Source organism: Bubalus bubalis, chromosome 6, assembly GCF_019923935.1.
Source record: "Bubalus bubalis isolate 160015118507 breed Murrah chromosome 6, NDDB_SH_1, whole genome shotgun sequence".
In the NCBI taxonomy this organism is placed as follows: Eukaryota; Metazoa; Chordata; class Mammalia; order Artiodactyla; family Bovidae; genus Bubalus; species Bubalus bubalis.
In genome coordinates this window covers 32,220,494-32,239,389 of record NC_059162.1, presented here as the reverse complement: position 1 = coordinate 32,239,389, position 18,896 = coordinate 32,220,494, and the positions used below count along the sequence as shown (strand labels likewise).

At 40.7% G+C, this 18,896-nt stretch overlaps 1 protein-coding gene across 1 annotated transcript in view; it reads left to right on the top strand.

Moving 5' to 3' along the window:
• Positions 1 to 15,811, top strand: part of CHIA (chitinase acidic) — a 32,593-nt gene extending 16,782 nt beyond the window's left edge. Inside the window, exons 4-11 of the mRNA XM_025288112.3 lie at positions 7,425 to 7,481; positions 8,446 to 8,611; positions 12,302 to 12,426; positions 12,851 to 12,974; positions 13,257 to 13,442; positions 14,178 to 14,297; positions 14,386 to 14,527; positions 15,473 to 15,811. Of these exons, the coding sequence (XP_025143897.3) occupies positions 7,425 to 7,481; positions 8,446 to 8,611; positions 12,302 to 12,426; positions 12,851 to 12,974; positions 13,257 to 13,442; positions 14,178 to 14,297; positions 14,386 to 14,527; positions 15,473 to 15,714 (1,162 nt within the window). The 3' untranslated portion in view covers positions 15,715 to 15,811. The remainder of the gene's footprint in view (positions 1 to 7,424; positions 7,482 to 8,445; positions 8,612 to 12,301; positions 12,427 to 12,850; positions 12,975 to 13,256; positions 13,443 to 14,177; positions 14,298 to 14,385; positions 14,528 to 15,472) is intronic.
• Positions 15,812 to 18,896: the final 3,085 nt, after the last annotated feature.

Sequence of the window (18,896 nt, the reverse complement as noted above, 5' to 3'; positions counted from 1 at the left end):
ACATAGGAGCACCGCAATATGTAAGACAAATGCTAACAAGTATGAAAGGAGAAATTAACAATAACACAATAATAGTAGGAGACTTTAATACCCCACTCACACCTATGGATAGATCAACTAAACAGAAAATTAACAAGGAAACACAAACTTTAAAAGATACAATAGACCAGTTAGACCTAATTGATATCTATAGGACATTTAATCCCAAAACAATGAATTTCACCTTTTTCTCAAGCGCACACAGAACCTCCTCCAGGATAGATCACATCCTGGGCCATAAAGCTAGCCTTGGTAAATTCAAAAAAATTGAAATCATTCCAAGCATCTTTTCTGACCACAATGCAGTAAGATTAGATCTCAATTACTGGAGAAAAACTATTAAAAATTCCAACATATGGAGGTTGAACAACACGCTGCTGAATAACCAACAAATCACAGAAGAAATCAAAAAAAGAAATCAAAATTTGCATAGAAATGAATGAAAATGAAAACACAACAACCCCAAACCTGTGGGACACTGTAAAAGCAGTCCTAAGGGGAAAGTTCATAGCAATACAGTCATACCTCAAGAAACAAGAAAAAAGTCAAATAAATAACCTAACTCTACACCTAAAGCAACTAGAAAAAGAAGAAATGAAGAACCCCAGGGTTAATAGAAGGAAAGAAATCTTAAAAATTAGGGCAGAAATAAATGCAAAAGAAACAAAAGAGACCATAGCAAAAATCAACAAAGCCAAAAGCTGGTTCTTTGAAAGGATAAATCAAATTGACAAACCATTAGCCAGACTCATCAAGAAACAAAGGGAGAAAAATCAAATCAATAAAATCAGAAATGAAAATGGAGAGATCACAACAGACAACACAGAAATACAAAGGATCATAAGAGACTACTATCAGCAATTATACGCCAATAAAATGGACAACGTGGAAGAAATGGACAAATTCTTAGAAAAGTACAACTTTCCAAAACTCGATCAGGAAGAAATAGAAAATCTTAACAGACCCATCACAAGCACGGAAATTGAAACTGTAATCAGAAATCTTCCAGCAAACAAAAGCCCAGGTCCAGACGGCTTCACAGCTGAATTCTACCAAAAATTTAGAGAAGAGCTAACACCTATCCTATTCAAACTCTTCCAGAAAATTGCAGAGGAAGGTAAACTTCCAAACTCATTCTATGAGGCCACCATCACCCTAATACCAAACCTGACAAAGATGCCACAAAAAAGAAAACTACAGGCCAATATCACTGATGAACATAGATGCAAAAATCCTTAACAAAATTCTAGCAATCAGAATCCAACAACACATTAAAAAGACCATCCATCATGACCAAGTGGGCTTTATCCCAGGGATGCAAGGATTCTTCAATATCCACAAATCAATGTAATACACCACATTAACAAATTGAAAAATAAAAACCATACGATTATCTCAATAGATGCAGAGAAAGCCTTTGACAAAATTCAACATCCGTTTATGATAAAAAATTCTCCAGAAAGCAGGAATAGAAGGAACAAACCTCAACATAATAAAAGCTATATATGACAAACCCACAGCAAACATTATCCTCAATGGTGAAAAATTGAAAGCATTTCCTCTAAAGTCAGGAACAAAACAAGGGTGCCCACTCTCACCATTACTATTCAACATAGTTTTGGAAGTTTTTGCCACAGAAATCAGAGCAGAAAAAGAAATAAAAGGAATCCAAATTGGAAAAGAAGAAGTAAAACTCTCACTGTTTGCAGATGACGTGATCCTCTACATAGAAAACCCTAAAGACTCCACCAGAAAATTACTGGAACTAATCAATGAATATACCAAAGTTGCAGGATATAAAAATCAACACACAGAAATCACTTGCATTCCTATACACTAATAATGAGAAAATAGAAAGAGAAATTAAGGAAACAATTCCATTCACCATTGCAATGAAAAGGATAAAATATTTAGGAATATATCTACCTAAGGAAACTAAAGACCTATATATAGAAAACTATAAAACACTGGTGAAAGAAATCAAAGAGGACACTAATAAATGGAGAAATATACCATGTTCATGGATTGGAAGAATCAATATAGTGAAAATGAGTATACTACCCAAGGCAATTTATAGATTCAATGCAATCCTTACCAAGCTACCAACTGTATTCTTCACAGAGCTAGAACAAATAATTTCACAAGTTGTATGGAAATACAAAAAAACCTTGAATAGCCAAAGCAATCTTGTGAAAGAAGAATGGAACTGGAGGAATCAACCTGCCTGACTTCAGGCTCTACTACAAAGCCACAGTCATCAAGACAGTATGGTACTGGCACAAAGACAGAAATATAGATCAATGGAACAAAATAGAAAGCCCAGAGATAAATCCACGCACATATGGACACCTTATCTTTGACAGAGGAGGCAAGAATATACAATGGATTAAAGACAATCTCTTTAACAAGTGGTGCTGGGAAAACCGGTCAACCACTTGTAAAAGAATGAAACTAGAACACTTTCTAACACCATACACAAAAATAAACTCAAAATGGGTTAAAGATCTAAACGTAAGACCAGAAACTATAAAACTCCTAGAGGAGAACATAGGCAAAACACTCTCCAACATACATCACAACAGGATCCTCTACGACCCACCTCCCAGAATATTGGAAATAAAAGCAAAAATAAACAAATGGGACCTAATTAAACTTAAAAGCTTCTGCACAACAAATTAAATTATAAGCAAGGTGAAAAGACAGCCTTCAGAATGGGAGAAAATAATAGCAAATGAAGCAACTGACAAACAACTAATCTCAAAAATATACAAGCAACTCATACAGCTCAATTCCAGAAAAATAAATGACCCAATTAAAAAAAATGGGCCAAAGAACTAAATAGACATTTCCCCAAAGAAGACATACAGATGGCTAACAAACACCTGAAAAGATGCTCAACATCACTTATTATCAGAGAAATGCAAATCAAAACCACTATGAGGTATCGTTTCATGCCAGTCAGAATGGCTGCGATCCAAAAGTCTACAAGCAATAAATGCTGGAGAGGGTGTGGAGAAAAGGGAACCCTCTTACACTGTTGGTGGGAATGCAAACTAGTACAGCCACTATGGAGAACCGTGTGGAGATTCCTTAAAAAACTGGAAGTGGAACTGCCTTATGATCCAGCAATCCCACTGCTGGGCATACACACTGAAGAAGCCAGAATTGAAAAAGACATGTGTACCCCAATGTTCATCGCAGCACTGTTTATAATAGCCAGGACATGGAAGCAACCTAGATGTCCATCAGCAGGTGAATGGATAAGAAAGCAGTGGTACATATACACAATGGAGTATTACTCAGCCATTAAAAAGAATACATTTGAATCAGTTCTAATGAGGTGGATGAAACTGGAGCCTATTATACAGAGTGAAGTAAGCCAGAAAGAAAAACACCAATACAGTATACTAACGCATATATATGGAATTTAGAAAGATGGTAACAATAACCCTGTATATGAGACAGCAAAAGAGACACTGATGTAGAGAACAGTCTTTTGGATTCTGTGGGGGAGGGAGAGGGTGGGATGATTTGGGAGAATGGCACTGAAACATGTATAGTATCATATATGAAACGAGTCGCCAGTCCAGGTTCGATGCACGATACTGGATGCTTGGGGCTGGTGCACTGGGACGACCCAGAGTGATGGTATGGGGAGGGAGGAGGGAGGAGCCTTCAGGATGGGGAACACATGTATACCTGTGGTGGCTTAATTTTGATATATGGCAAAACCAATACAATATTGTAAAGTTAAAAAATAAAATTAAATTAAAAAAAAGAAAGGAGTGATAAAGAACTTAAAATTTTTTTAATTTAAATTAAAATATGATAATAGTGAAATATATCTAGGAATTTCTCTGGAGCTGTTGAGGGCAGTATGGGGTCAGTTCAGTTTCAGATAGTTCCTTGTTCCAGCTTATACTTCTTCTCAAGGTCTATAGGTCTCGTCCAATGTAGCCAATGCTAACTACAGGGTTTTAATCTGTTGCACCTGTCACTTCCAAAGTGGTTCCTTCTTCTTTGTTTATTTTGGCTTCCTCTGCAAGTCTCTTCAGAATCTAACTTCTGCCCCGACACAAGTTGGCGAAGGTGGCCATTTATTTAGGCTCACTTTTTCAATTGTGCTGCGGGGAGGGAGGAGCACCACAAACAAATATCACTGGCGTGTGTGGGGAGTGTTCACAGTGTCTGGGCCACACTGGGTTTTCCCCCGCCTACCATGTGTGTGCTTTCCCGGTCTACACTGCTCAGGCTCCAAGTTGCTCTGCAAGGGAACTATCAAAGGCAGGCCCTGGGTTGTATGCACTTCCCAGGTCTAAGCCACTCAGGTTTATGTTCTCAGGTACTCCACAAAGGTACAGACTTGGTTGGGCCTGCGTTTTGTGCACTTCCCAGGTCCGAGTAGCTCAGGTGACCAGGTGCTTGGCAAGCTCAGTCTCCCCAGGTGGGGCCGGGCGTCTTATCACCTCCTCTGTTCCAGTCACTAGGTTTCCTGGGTGCGCAGCGGGAGCACTGTCTCAGGTGTGTCTGTGTCTCCTCTGGGGAGCTGATCTCTGGCTGTGACCCTCCTGGTGGATGTCAACCATCCAGGATCCCAGGAAGACATGGTTAACAACTGGAAGCCTGCTCTCAGTTTGGTAGAGGATGCCATCTCTGGGGCGGAGATTGCCCCTTTCCAGCTCTGGCTGTCACCCACCTGCCTCCCTGCCTCCAGTGGGGGTGGGCCGGTTCACTGCCGGCTGGCTCTCCTCTGGTATTCACTCAGTCCTTTGTTCAGTGAGCGGGCCTGCAGAGCTTTAGATTAGAGCTTTTCGCCAGAAAGTTCTCTTTCCTCTTTTTTTTTTTTTTTTTTTTTTTTTTCCCTCTTTCTGGCTATCCCAGAGTTTGGGTTGCTATCTCACGTTAGCTCCCTCAGATTGCCCTCAGGGCATTCAAGCCTGGTCCTTACCCTAAGCAATGCAGCCTGCACCTCCCTGTTCAGGCCCTGCTTGCTGATGGTGGATGCGAGCATCTGGGCTACTTCTCTGCTGGGAGTTGTAGTTAAGCGCGTAACCTGTGGGTTTTATTTATTTGTTTTTTCCTCCTGGTTATGTTGCCCTCTGAGATTCCAAAACTCTCCACAGACCTGCTGGTAAGAGGGTTTCCTGGTGTTTGGAAACTTCTCCTCTTTTAAGACTCCCTTCCTGGGACGGCTCTCCATCCCTACCTCTTTTGTCTCTCTTTTTATTTTTTATATTTTGTCCTACCTCCTTTTGAAGACAATGGGCTGCCTTTCTGGGTGCCTGGTGTCCTATGCCAGCGTCAGAAGTTGTTTTGTGGTATTTGCTCAGTGTTCAAATGATCTTTTGATGAATTTGTGGGGGAGAAAGTGGTCTCCCCATCCTATTCCTCCGCCATCTTCTCGATATCTTTTTTATGACCTAGGAAACTGCAAACCATCTTAACTACTTGAATCAGAGAGCAGGAGGCAGAGGACACTGAAGATTAGACATAGCAGAGGTCAGGAAATCAGAAGAGTTTACTGTATTTTAATAGAGTTCTACTTTGTGGGGAAATGAAACAAAACAAGCAAGAAAATCTTGGTATCTTTAAATTTCTAATTTGTTTGGTTAGTTATATCTAGGAGAAGTAAGGCTATGGGCTATTGCAAACATCAGTAGTGGCAGTATCTAGAATGTAGCTACTAGAATTTGAGTTATGATGTGTGTGTGCATGTTAAGCCACTTCAGTCATGTCCCACTCTTTGCGACTGTATGGACTATAGCCCACCAGGCTCCTCTGTCCATGGGATTCTCCAGGAAAGAATACTGGAGTGGGTTGCCATGCTCTCCTCTAGGGGATCTTTCCACCCAGGGACTGAACCCACATCTCTTACATCTCCTGCAAAGGCAGGCAGATTTTTTACCACTAGCACTGCCTGGGAAGCCCAAGGCCTTTCAAAGTGGTATTTCTTAAACTGTGATTTATTATTGATCTTGCTTCAAAATCACATATAAGGCAGTTGATAAAAATCTCAGTCCCTAATCCAACTGAATCAGTCTTTGAGAAAGGGGTTTAACACCTGAAATTTTAATGTTATCTTCCAACTCTGGTCCTTGTACTCTATTCTTATCTAAGCTGATGGTTGAGAACCACTAGTCCAGAAAATGTTCATGATTCTAAGCCAATTGATTCATATTCATTATCACAGAGTCTGAGAAAGTAATTATGTCCAAGCAACATTTATCATTTCAGCTGATAGGATAGAATGTAAGAATTCCCAGTACAATCCTATTTTTAAAAAACCTAGTCCTATGGAACAGGAACTCATAAATGAAGGTCTTAAAGAGCTTAACCATGAAGAGAGGGAGAATTTTATAAGACACTTACTTGCTGCAGTTTAGCCCAGGAGTACTGGAAGCAACTTCAGATGCAAATGGGCTTCCAACATTAGGCCTGAGAAACAGAGAAGGAAGACGAACTTTGAGAGTTTGAAGCAGGGATAGCTGCAGAAAAGAACTTCCAGGACAAGATTCAGGAGATCCTGCTCACCCATTAAGTGCTGCCCTGAAACATCCATCCCACGCGAAGGGGCTGCCCTAATAGTGTTAGTCACTCAGTTGTGTCTGACTCTTTGTGACCCCCACCCCACCCCACCCCCCGGACTGTAGCCTTCCAGGCTCTTCTGTCCATGGGATTCTCCTTGCAAAAATACTGGAGTATGTTGCCATTTCCTCCTCTAGTGGATCTTCCCAACTCAGAGATCGAACCCGGGTCCCCCACATTGCAAGCAGATTCTTTACCTTTTGAGCCACCAGGGAAGCTCTGTAGTTTCATAAGTATCAACCTATTTTTTTTCCTCAAATTTTTACTATAATATTTTAAACTATAGTATGCTTATATGTCTCTTTTATATGCTAAGTTGCTTCAGTCGTGTCTGGCTCTTTGAGATCGTCTGAACTGTAGCCTGTCAGGCTCCTCTGTCCATTGGATGCTCCAGGCAAGAATACAGGAGTGGGTTGCCATTCCCTTTTCCAGGAGATCTCTACACAGGGATCAGACCTGCTTCTGTCATGTCTCCTGCATTGGCAGGCAGATACTTTACCACTAGCACCACCTGGGAAGCCCATGTTCCTTTTAACTCATGGATAAACTGTTCTTTTATTATCAAGGGAAAAAAAGCAGTCCTCTAATTTAGATTTCGCTAAAGAACTCTGTGCATTCATAATGATAACACAAATAATTTTTATAAAGAAATTGTTCTGTAGTGATGGGTAATTGTTCTACAGAATATCTTATCAAGACAGCATTAAAGTTTATAATCAGGCCCGATACAAAGCATTATTATTTTAAATTGAGGGATTCATGGATTTTGAAGTTTTTCTTTTCTCTACTTTGTTTTACAGGAACAGCCAGCTGAAAATTCTCCTGGCCATTGGAGGCTGGAACTTTGGAACTGCCCCGTAAGTCCTCTATGAGAGCGTTGGATGTTCATTTAATTTGCTATGGGTAACAGGTTAGCCCAGTGTGACCCATGTCCCTTCAGATTTCATAACCCGCTGCTGCTGCTGCTAAGCCGCTTCAGTCGTGTCCGATTCTGTGTGACCCCATAGAAGGCAGCCCACCAGGCTCCTCTCTTCCTGGGATTCTCCAGGCAAGAATACTGGAGTGGGTTGCCATTTCCTTTTCCAATCCATGCATGCAGGCTAAGTCGCTTCAGTCATGTCCGACTCTGTGCAACCCTATGGACAGCAGCCCACCAGGCTCCTCTGTCCACAGGTTTCTCTAGGCAAGAATACAGGAGTGGGTTGCCATTTCCTTCAGAGTTCATAACCTAAGATGGGGTATTAAGGATGTATATTAAACAAATATGCTACTTAAATAAATTACTATACCAGAATCTCAATACTAAATAGAACACAATTTATTGTATATATTTACATTTAGATGGATATTCCAGGACTCCATTCACAGAGATTCAGTGACTGAGACTTCAAAACAATCTCTTCTTAAAGTATTTCAGAAGCACAACGCCTGAGAAGAGCGTTATAGCACTTTTCTCCATTTACCTTCTGGAAGAAAGGAAGAGAAAGTCATGAAAATAAATAAGGAGACTCTTTTAAGGGCATATGAACTTCAGAGACTGTTTAGAGAGACAACGCAGTGAGCCAAGGTAGACAGGTGTTCAAAGCAACAGGTCCAGTTTGGGAGAAAAATCAGTTGGTTGGATAACAAAGTAAAGAGAACGTTGAGGTACCATGGCTGGCAGAGTAGTTATACAAAGAAGTACAGGAGAAAACCAGCAATATACTTTTATCTGGGCTTTGGGTCCTAATGAAAAGCTTTGAGGCAAAAATATAGGAGTTTGACTTTACAACAAGACATGGCCACCAAGGCCTCACTCTGCCTTCTTTGAATCTCCCTCAGTTTCACTGCTATGGTTGCCACTCCAGAGAACCGCAAGACTTTCATTTCTTCAGTCATCAAATTCCTACACCAGTATGGATTTGACGGGCTGGATTTTGATTGGGAGTACCCTGGCTCTCGTGGAAGCCCTTCTCAGGACAAGCATCTCTTCACTGTCTTGGTGCAGGTGAGGAGGAAGGTGGCAGCATTGAGCCCAAGAAAATTCAAAGAATTCTTTGCAAGGAGAATCTAGTGGTTCCAGAATGAAAGTAAACTGGAGTTTTGACTTATTGGATCTTTGCATCACAAATATTATTGGATATCATGCCTACATTCAACAGCATTTGATAACAACAACAACATTACATGTGTTATGTGCCAGACACAATTTTATAAGCTGTTTTTAAAGTCATAACCCATTTCATCTTCATATGTACCCTATGAAAAAGATACTATAATAACCTTTATTTTACAAATGAGAAAGCTAAAATATAAAGAGTTTAAGTAACCTAATATCAAACAACTAATAGGTGTCATAACTACCTATGTAATCTGGGTTCTACATGGGTACTAATGAGTACTAATTTTTTGAAGGATTCTTAAGTAATCTAGACATATGGCAAAACTCATGTTTTAGAAGGATTACTCTGACTTTAACCATGGAGGATGAATTACAAGGAGGTAGGGAGGCAGGGAGAGAGTTAGGAGTCCATTACAATAACTCAAGCCAGAAATGCTGAGGATCTGAACAAAGATCCTAACAGAGAGGACAGAAAGAGGAAGTATATGAGATATTAGGAGGGTAGAATCAATAGGATTTGGAGACCAATTGGAAGTGTGAAAAGAGAGAACTTCCAGTTTTCTGTCCTTGAGAATTGATTTGACTGTGGTCCTCTTAACTAAGATGGTAAATACAGGAAGAAGGTAGATTTGAAATAATAAGAAAAACTCATTAATTTGTCTTTGAACATGATGAGTGAGAGGAATTTGTAGGGCGTCATAAGAATGTCCAATAGACACTGGATGAATGAGAAACTGGTGTTCAGGACAAGAACTTGATTTGATATATTTTATTGACATTGTCAATAAAGTTAAATAATTAAGAGATCACTGAGGAAAAATGGAGTAAGAAAAGCAAGGATGGCTTTTAGATTTCAGTTCAGTTCAGTCACTCAGTTGTGTTCGACTCTTTGCAACCCCATGAACCGCAGCATACAAGGCCTCCCTGTCCATCACCAACCGCCAGAGTCTACCCAAACCCATGTCCATTGAGCCGGTGATGCCATTCAACCATCTCATCCTCTGTCGTCCCCTTCTCCTCCTGCCCTCGATCTTTCCCAGCATCAGGGTCTTTTCAAATGAGTCAGTTCTTCGCATCAGGTGGCCAAAGTATTGGAGTTTCAGCTTCAACATCAGTCCTTCCAAGAAACAGCCAGGACTGATCTCCTTTAGGATGGACTGGTTGGATCTCCTTGCAGTCCAAGGAACTCTCAAGAGTCTTCTCCAACACCACAGTTCAAAAGCATCAATTCTTCGGTGCTCAGCTTTCTTTATAGTCCAACTCTCACATCCATACATGACCACTGGAAAAACGATAGCCTTGACTAGATGGACCTTTGTTGACAAAGTAATGTCTCTGCTTTTTAATATGCTGTCTAGGTTAGTCATAACTTTCCTTCCAAGGAGTAAGCATCTTTTAATTTCATGGCTGCGCTCACCATCTGCAGTGATTTTGGAGCCCCCAAAAATAAAGTCAGCCACTGTTTCCCCATCTATTTGGCATGAAGTGATGGGACTGGATACCATGATCTTAGTTTTCTGAATGTTGAGCTTTAAGCCAACTTTTTCATTCTCCTCTTTCACTTTCATCAAGAGGCTTTTGAGTTCCTCTTCACTTTCTGCCATAAGGGTGGTGTCATCTGCATATCTGAGGTTATTGATATTTCTCCTGGCAATCTTGATTCCAGCTTGTGCTTCCTCCAGCCCAGTGTTTCTCATGATGTACTCTGCATAGAAGTTAAATAAGCAGGGTGACAATATACAGCCTTGACGTTCTCCCTTTCCTATTTGGAACCAGTCTGTTGGCCCATGTCCAGTTCTAACTGTTGCTTCCTGACATGCATACAGGTTTCTCAAGAGGCAGGTCAGGTGCTCTGGTATGCCCATCTCCTTCAGAATTGACCACAGTTTATTGTGATCCACACAGTCAAAAGCTTTGGCATAGTCAATAAAGCAGAAATAGATGTTTTTCTGGAACTCTCTTGCTTTTTTAATGATCCAGTGGATGTTGGCAATTTGATCTCTGGTTCCTCTGCTTTTTCTGAAACCAGCTGTGAACAAAGTTCACAATTCACATACTGCTGAAACCTGGCTTGGAGAAATTTAAGCATTACTTTACTAGTGTGTGAAATGAGTGCAATTGTGTGGTAGTTTGAGCATTCTTTGGCATTGCCTTTCTTTGGGATTGGAATGAAAACTGACCTTTTCCAGTCCTGTGGCCACTGCTGAGTTTTCCAAATTTGCTGACATATTGAGTGCAGCACTTTCACAGCATCATCTTTTAGCATTTAAAATAGCTCAACTGAAATTCCATCACCTCCACTAGCTTTGTTCATACTGATGTTTCCTAAGGCCCACTTGACTTCACATTCCAGGATGTTTGGCTCTAGGTGAGTGTGAGTCATCACACCATTGTGATTATCTGGGTCATGAAGATCTTTTTTGTACAGTTCTTCTGTGTATTCTTGCCACCTCTTCTTAATATCTTCTGCTTTTGTTAGGTACATACCATTTCTGCCCTTTATTGATCCCATCTTTGCATGAAATGTTCCCTTGGTATCTCTAATTTTCTTGAAGAGATCTCTAGTCTTTCCCATTCTATTGTTTTCCTCTATTTCTTTGCATTGATCACTGAGGAAGGCTTTCATAGATTTATCCTCCCCCAAGATAGAGATTTTTCCTATACCATCTGTTATACCCGATTGTCTGCCAGTATCCAATAATTTCAATATCAAGTAATTCATTGGTTGAAAAATCAATCCACTTACTTGTTGAACAGCTCTAGTGATCAAAAAGAACATCTATATTCTTAGTCAAGACATACTTCCAGTCACAATTAATAACTTCCAATCATTGGTTCTAATCTGTTCACTGAACTAACAAAGAATAAAGCTTCTCCCTTTGGCAATATATTGGTTGGTCCAATATTTGAAGACAGCTATAATATCTTGTTAATAATTTTCTTCTAGTTAAATAACCTAGTTCATTTAACAAGCATACATATGACAATTTTTAGACACATTCTTCACTTGAGCACACTCTGGTACACCCTAATAATGCAGTTATGAAAACTGAATTCAGTACTCAGGATGAGATTAGAGTCACACAAAATAAAGGTGAATTAACCTCTAGCCTTGAATGGGAACCTATCACCTGGCTGTTCATAGCTTCCTCATCGACCAATTGAACATTTCATTTATTGGGATGTCAGTCCAATAAAGTAGCTCATTTACTGGACAGAGGGAAGCAAATTTCTGTACTGCTAAAACCTGGATATAAATTATTACAGCAACTATAACTTCATAGTGCAGTGATATAAGTAGAGTTCTGACTCATCATCTGGGACCTGGGTTTTGGTCATGACCTGGCTACAGTTTGCTGTGAGACTTTGGTGAAATTATCTAACTTATACACATATTAGCTATACAATCAATACCATCAATCTTGTCTACTTTATAGGAGTATTGAGAAACAAAAGTAAGATAAAATATGTGAAAGCATTTTGAAAAAGTAAAGCATTATACAAATATAAATTTATAATAGTTAAGGAGTTGAAATCAGTTTCATAGATGCTTTACTATACTTGATTATTCTATAGGAAACACGTGAAGCTTTTGAACAGGAAGCCGAGCAAACCAAAAAGCCCAGGCTGCTGGTTACCGCTGCAGTAGCTGCTGGCATCTCCAATATCCAGGCTGGCTATGAGATTCCCCAGCTATCCCAGTGAGTGATTCACCTTATCCTCAAACCTCCTGTAGGCATCACTCTTGCAAGGTAGACTTGTGCTTTGTCTTGCTACCCAGGGACTTTGTTTAGGGTGTTTTGGAGGTGGTATCTTTTGCTCACTTAAGTTTGCGATATAACTACTGTTGTTATTTAGTCACTAAGTCATGTCCAGCTCTCTTGGGACCCTATGGACTGTAGCCCACCAGGCTCCTAGGTCCATGGGAACTCCCAGGCAATACTGGAGTGAGTTGCCATTTCCATCTCTAGGGGATCTTTCCTACCCGGGTTCAGAACCTGTGTCTCCTGCATTGGCAGGTGGATTCTTAATCACTGATTCTTTACTGTTGAGCTACCAGGGATGCCCACGTAAGTGTGGGAAATAGCCATGGGAAATGCTTTACAACCCTTTATTCTACCTCAGGTACCTGGACTTCATCCATGTCATGACCTATGACTTCCATGGCTCCTGGGAAGGCTACACTGGAGAGAACAGCCCTCTCTACAAATATCCAACTGACACTGGCAGCAATACTTACCTCAATGTGGTGAGTCTCCACACAGATGCAGATGCAGACCAGAGATGTTGTAAATTACATGCAGATTCAGGGACAAAACAAACAAATTCTGCAAAAGTCTCATTTGGATAAATCTTCTAAGTGACCGATTTTTCTCATTAACTATAACCTCACCAAAATATTTTTGAAAAAGTACAAACTAATCTATGTCATGAGCATCATTAAATTTTACCTCTTAGGCCAGTGGACTAGCATAACTAAGCGTGGGGTCTTCAGCTGGGCAGGCCTCTAACTCACCTGCTACCTTTTCAGGAATACGCCATGAACTACTGGAAGAACAATGGGGCCCCGGCTGAGAAGCTCATCGTTGGATTCCCTGCCTATGGACACAATTTCATCCTTAGAGACGCTTCCAACAATGGCATCGGTGCCCCTATTTCTGGTGCTGGTCCTGCCGGGCCCTACACTAGGGAGGCTGGGTTCTGGGCCTACTATGAGGTAGGTAGGCTGGGCTGTACATGGAACTCTAGGAATGCCATGTCCTGGGCTGCACAATAGCCTTAGGGCTAGAACCTGCAAGAAACTTGAATGTTCATTCTGTCCACTATTTACCTACTTTAACACAAATATTACTCCAGATGCTTCAGATGTATAAGTAACCTATTCATTTACCTAATCCAGTATGAAGATTTATAGCGTGCAATATCCTTTCAAACTACAATTGTTGTTTGTTGTTTAGTCGCTAAGTCATGTCTGACTCTTTTGCAACTCCATGGACTGTAGCCTGCAAGGCTCCTCTGTCCGTGGGATTCTCCAGGCAAGAAAACTGGAGTGGGTTGCCATTTTCTTCTCCAGAGGATCTTCTCAACTCAGGGGTTGAACCCACATCTCCTGCATTGCAGGTGAATTCTTTACTGCTGAGCCACCAGGGAAGCCCATTCAAACAACAGACTGCATACTTAAGGTCATTTATATTAACACATAAGGGAATTAAGTAACTATCTCCCATACTGATGTGGGTTCCCAAAATCAAGCACTAAGAATAAGGTTAACATCTGAGTATTTCAATAACAACTTTTTGCTATTTACTGCAGATAAAAGGCCATAATTAGAAACCTGTGGAAAACCCCAATTGGAGACACGACAGAAAAAAAATAATCAAAGAGGAAGGTGTATGTTTTATTTTTCATGGGAGTCATATTTAAAGGATTTGAATCTCTTGACTTTTTAAAGATCTGCACCTTCCTGAAAGATGGAGCCACTGAGGCATGGGATGATTCTCAGAACGTGCCCTATGCCTACAAGGGCACTGAGTGGGTTGGTTATGACAATGTTAACAGCTTTAGAATCAAGGTAAGGTCAGCCCCTCCAATATGCTTTCAGCTCAGCCCAGAGTCTCAAGAAATAAAAATGACTCCTGGTGTCCTCGATCCTTAAATAGGCTCAGTGGCTTAAGGAGAACAACTTTGGAGGAGCCATGGTCTGGGCCATTGACCTGGATGATTTCACAGGCACTTTCTGCAACCAGGGCAAGTTCCCCCTGATAAATACCTTGAAAGATGCTCTTGGCCTGAAGAATGCAAGTAAGTGACAGTGGGGGAATGCCCAGGGTATATAGATGCTCCTTTTCCAACTCAAGACAGCCTAACATCTTCCCACGCCCTTTGCCCCCAGGAGTCTCCTCACTGCTGTTGCCTGGCTGAGAGAGAGGCACTTACATTCTTTCCTTGTTAGAAATTGTATGCTCTAATGAGAAACCAGTTCTGCTGGGAGGGTTTTCCAGGTCTGTTAAGTTTTAAAGGTGTGGAAAAGCCTCAAGAAATTAGGCTGACCTTCAATATTAGCATTTACTTTTCTATGAAACCCTTATTAAAAGTCTCCTTCAGCCTGCCTGGGGAGACTGAATAACAAACCCTAAGCAGTACTGGAGTGGGTTTAGGGTTTAGTCGTTAAGTTGTGTCCAACTCTTGCGACCCCATGGACTGACTATAGCCTGCCAGGCTCCCCTGTCCATGGAATTCTCCAGGCAAGAATACTGGAGTGAGTTGCCATTTCCTTCTCCAGGGGATCATCCCAATCTAGGAATAGAACCCAGGTCTCCTGCATTGCAGACAGATTCTTTACCGTCTGAGCTAAGAGGGAAGCCCATACTGACATATTTCTAAATCTATAATTCAGGGGAAGTACCAATTCTCTAAATTTTGTCCAGATTTTCTCTTAGAGCCTATCTGCTTCCCACTTAAACCCAAATCCTAGAAAAGCATTTTGCATATACTGATTGCTCAGTAAAAAATTTTTTTAAATGATTTTAGCATCATAAGAGAGAACTTTTAAAATTTAAAACCGGGCTGGCTTGAAATTAGAGCTGCTCTTAATTCCTAAGTATGGAGTTACCTTGTGAGCTTCTCAGGTGTCAGGACCCAGAGCGAACAGCAACCCATCTCCAGACCTCACCTCAGGCCTGCTAGTTCTTCACCTCTAGGTGAATCTGGGAGCCTCTGCCAGGTCTGCTTTTTGTGCTGTTTCAGCCTGTAACGCCTCCACTCAGTCCAGTGAGCCCAACAGCAGTCCTGGAAAAGAAAGTGGGAGTGGAAATAAGAGCAGCAGCTCTGAGGGTAGAGGATACTGTGCTGGCAAAGCCGATGGCCTCTACCCAGTGGCGGATAACAGAAATGCCTTCTGGAACTGCGTAAATGGAATCACATACAAGCAAAATTGCCCAACCGGGCTTGTCTTTGACACCAGCTGTCACTGCTGCAACTGGGCATAAAACTGACCTGTGTCTCCATTTCCTAGGGTACAAGTCTCCTTTGCCTAACACACCTTGTTCCTACCCAGAGTTCTGCAATAAAATGCATCAGTTAAAACATGAGTGTCCTTGGTTTTAAGTGATTTCGGTGGAGACCTTTCTAGATGTGAAAATATAGGCTGTGCATGGGCTTGGAGTGGCAGAAGAGTGTGTGTGAGGAAGTCATGGCACCAACAAACTCACAAGTCTTTTATTTGCTTAGGTTGATCTTTATGAAGGTTGAAAGCTGTCAGAAGGAAATTTATGCATGTTTGGTGTTGGCAGGGGATGAAGTCATGAAGAAGATAGGTCTCTAGTTTGGTGAGGGTCCTCGGTAGGGAGCCAAAGTGATTCTAGGAGTCTTAGGGGCACAGGCCTCTTGACTTGCACAAGGAATAGAAGGCTAGGGCATTCTCTCCATGCCTGCTGAAGTCCTGGAGCTTGTCCAACCCTCTGAATTGTCAGCATTGGGAAGGTCTGTGCAATGGACTCCTCTGGGGATGCCTGCTTTTCTCAGGAGTGAAAGAAGAGGTCCCTTCCTTGAAACCATATATAGTGGTCACTTGCGGCTGTAATTGTACTGCATCACATCCTCCCCTGGCTTGGCTGATTGACAGGGTAGACATCAGACTCACAAGGGCTAATTAGATTATCATCCCTTGGAATCTACAACAGAGAACAAGGAACAGCTGTCAGTGTCTGAGAGTGGCTTTGCCTATAATATGTAAGTTCAGGCTCTGTAGAGAGAAGCTGAGGAGAAGGGAAAGTTGCTGCACATGCAGAGCAAGAAGATTAAAGGCAGGGTGGGGGGGTGCGGGTTATGGAGAAAAGCCATGGTGAGAGATGGAGAGAGAACATTTATTGATGGCTTTCCAACTCTTGATTCTAGCTCTTTCCTGAGGCCTAGAGGCATTTCTGCCTTTGGGTTCTGTGAAACACCTCTATAACTATATAATAAATTTCTCTTTGCTACATAAGCCGGCTTGTTTGTTTCTTTATTTGCAACTAAAAGGATCCTAACTAATAAAATAAGAATATAATGGCTCCTATTTTCTGGCATACTTGCTGAAAGTCAAACTCTATTCTAAATGTTTTACATGTATTTTATTGTTTAATTCTCCCAACAACTTAGTGAGGAAGAGAAGGTAACATTAATCTAAAACTGAATAACCCATCCAACATCTCACTTCTCATTAATTGCAGAGCCAGATTCAAAGAAGTCACAGTCCTAACTATTATGTTTCACTGCCTTCTTTGACACAGACCTCAGTGTTCTCAAGGCATACGGCAGTACTGGTGTTAATGATGAGGCACATGCAGCTTTCTGGGTAATGAGTATTCATTTATGAGTCTACAATGATTCTTTATTATTATGTGCCAGATAATGTTCTAGGTACTAAAGGCACAGTGGTAAATAAAATAAAGAGTTCACCTTATGGGGATTATACTTTGCTGATAAGAATCTTAAGCAATAAATTAGCCAAAAAATAAAAAAGAGGAAAAATGAAACAGTAATAGAAAGTGACCAAGGGAAGAGCCAACTTTAGTTTGAGCACTCCAGGAGGGCCTCTCTGGAGAGATCCCATATGAGATGAGCCTTGATATTACAGGACAACCAATTGTTTTGAGATCTGGGAAAAGTGCATTTCAGACAGAGATGCACCAGGTACAAAGTCCTTCAGGTGTAAATGGAGATGAATGTTAGAAAAAGGATCAGGGATGACGTCAATATCATGGTGATATGAGACACTCCAGTTCATCATCACCAAACCTGCCTTACAAGAGATGTTGAAAACAACTCTTCTAACTCAAACAAAAAGGCAAAAGAATTCAAAACTTTGAGTAAAGTGGTAAATGGAATCAGAAAACTGCAACTTCAGAACAGATTGTTAAACAGTTATAGAGTAAAAGTTAAAGGGAAAAAGCAGTAAAATTACCATACCTACTTTAATTTGGTAATGAACTCACAACTTAAAAAGGGTTAATTTGAGACAACAAAAACATAAGAGGGGAAGAGGAAAAGGACGGAATCCATACAGGCAAAAAAACTGCTATTAGCAGAAAAAGGACTATTTTACCTGTGATATGTTTTATACAAACCTCATGATAACCATAAAACATCTAAAGCAGAGAAACAAAATGTAAGAAAAGAGGAAACTGAGAAAAAATCATAGAAAACTATCAAACTAAAATGGCAGACAGAAACACAAGGGAAAAGAAACAATGGCGATACAGAGCAACCAGTAAACAAAAGATTAAATGGCAGTACTAAGCCCTCACTTGGCAGTGATCACCTTAAATACAAGTGAATTAAGTTCACCAATTAAGACACAGAGTGGCTGGATGGATTCAAAACAAGATTCAATTATATGCTGCCTCTGGGAGACTCAACTGTTCCACTTTGGGGTAGTTATCTGAAGAATATGAAAACATAATTTGAAAAGATACATGCACCCATATGTTCACTGCAGCACTATTTACAATAGCCAAGATGTGGTACAATCTGAGTGACCACTGACAGATGAATGGATAAAGAAGGTATGGTATGTGTATGCAATGAAATAGTACTCAGCCATTAAGCAAAAATGAAATCTTGCCATTTGTGACAATACAAATGAAACCTAAAGATATTAATCCATGTGAAATAAATAAGATGGAGAAAGACAAATGTTGTATGATTTCACTCATTGTGGATATAAAAATCAAAACACATACACACAGAGAGCAAATTGGTGGCTACCAGGGGGGAAGAGCAGGAAAGGGAGGAAAAAATGGGTAGAAAGGGTCAAATGTGAGATGATGAATGGAAACAAGACTTTTGGTGGTGGGGATGCAGAAGTATACACAGATGTCAAACAATAATGTTATATGCATGAAACTTACATAATGTTATAAGCCAATGTCACTTCAGTAAAAAAAAAAAAGGGGGGGGGAGACCAGTGTTGCCAGGGAAAACTAGGGAAGGGTCAGATCATGCAAGGTGTTGAAACATGGTTAAAAGTTTGGATTTTATTGTAAGTGAACTGTGAAGTAATTTGAAGATTATATCATGATCTAAATGGAGCTGAGATAGGATTATAGAACATGGAAAAACAGCACTCATGATGATCATAGCTGAGCACTTGCATGACTTACCTTGGAGATTGAAGACATTGATATGGGGG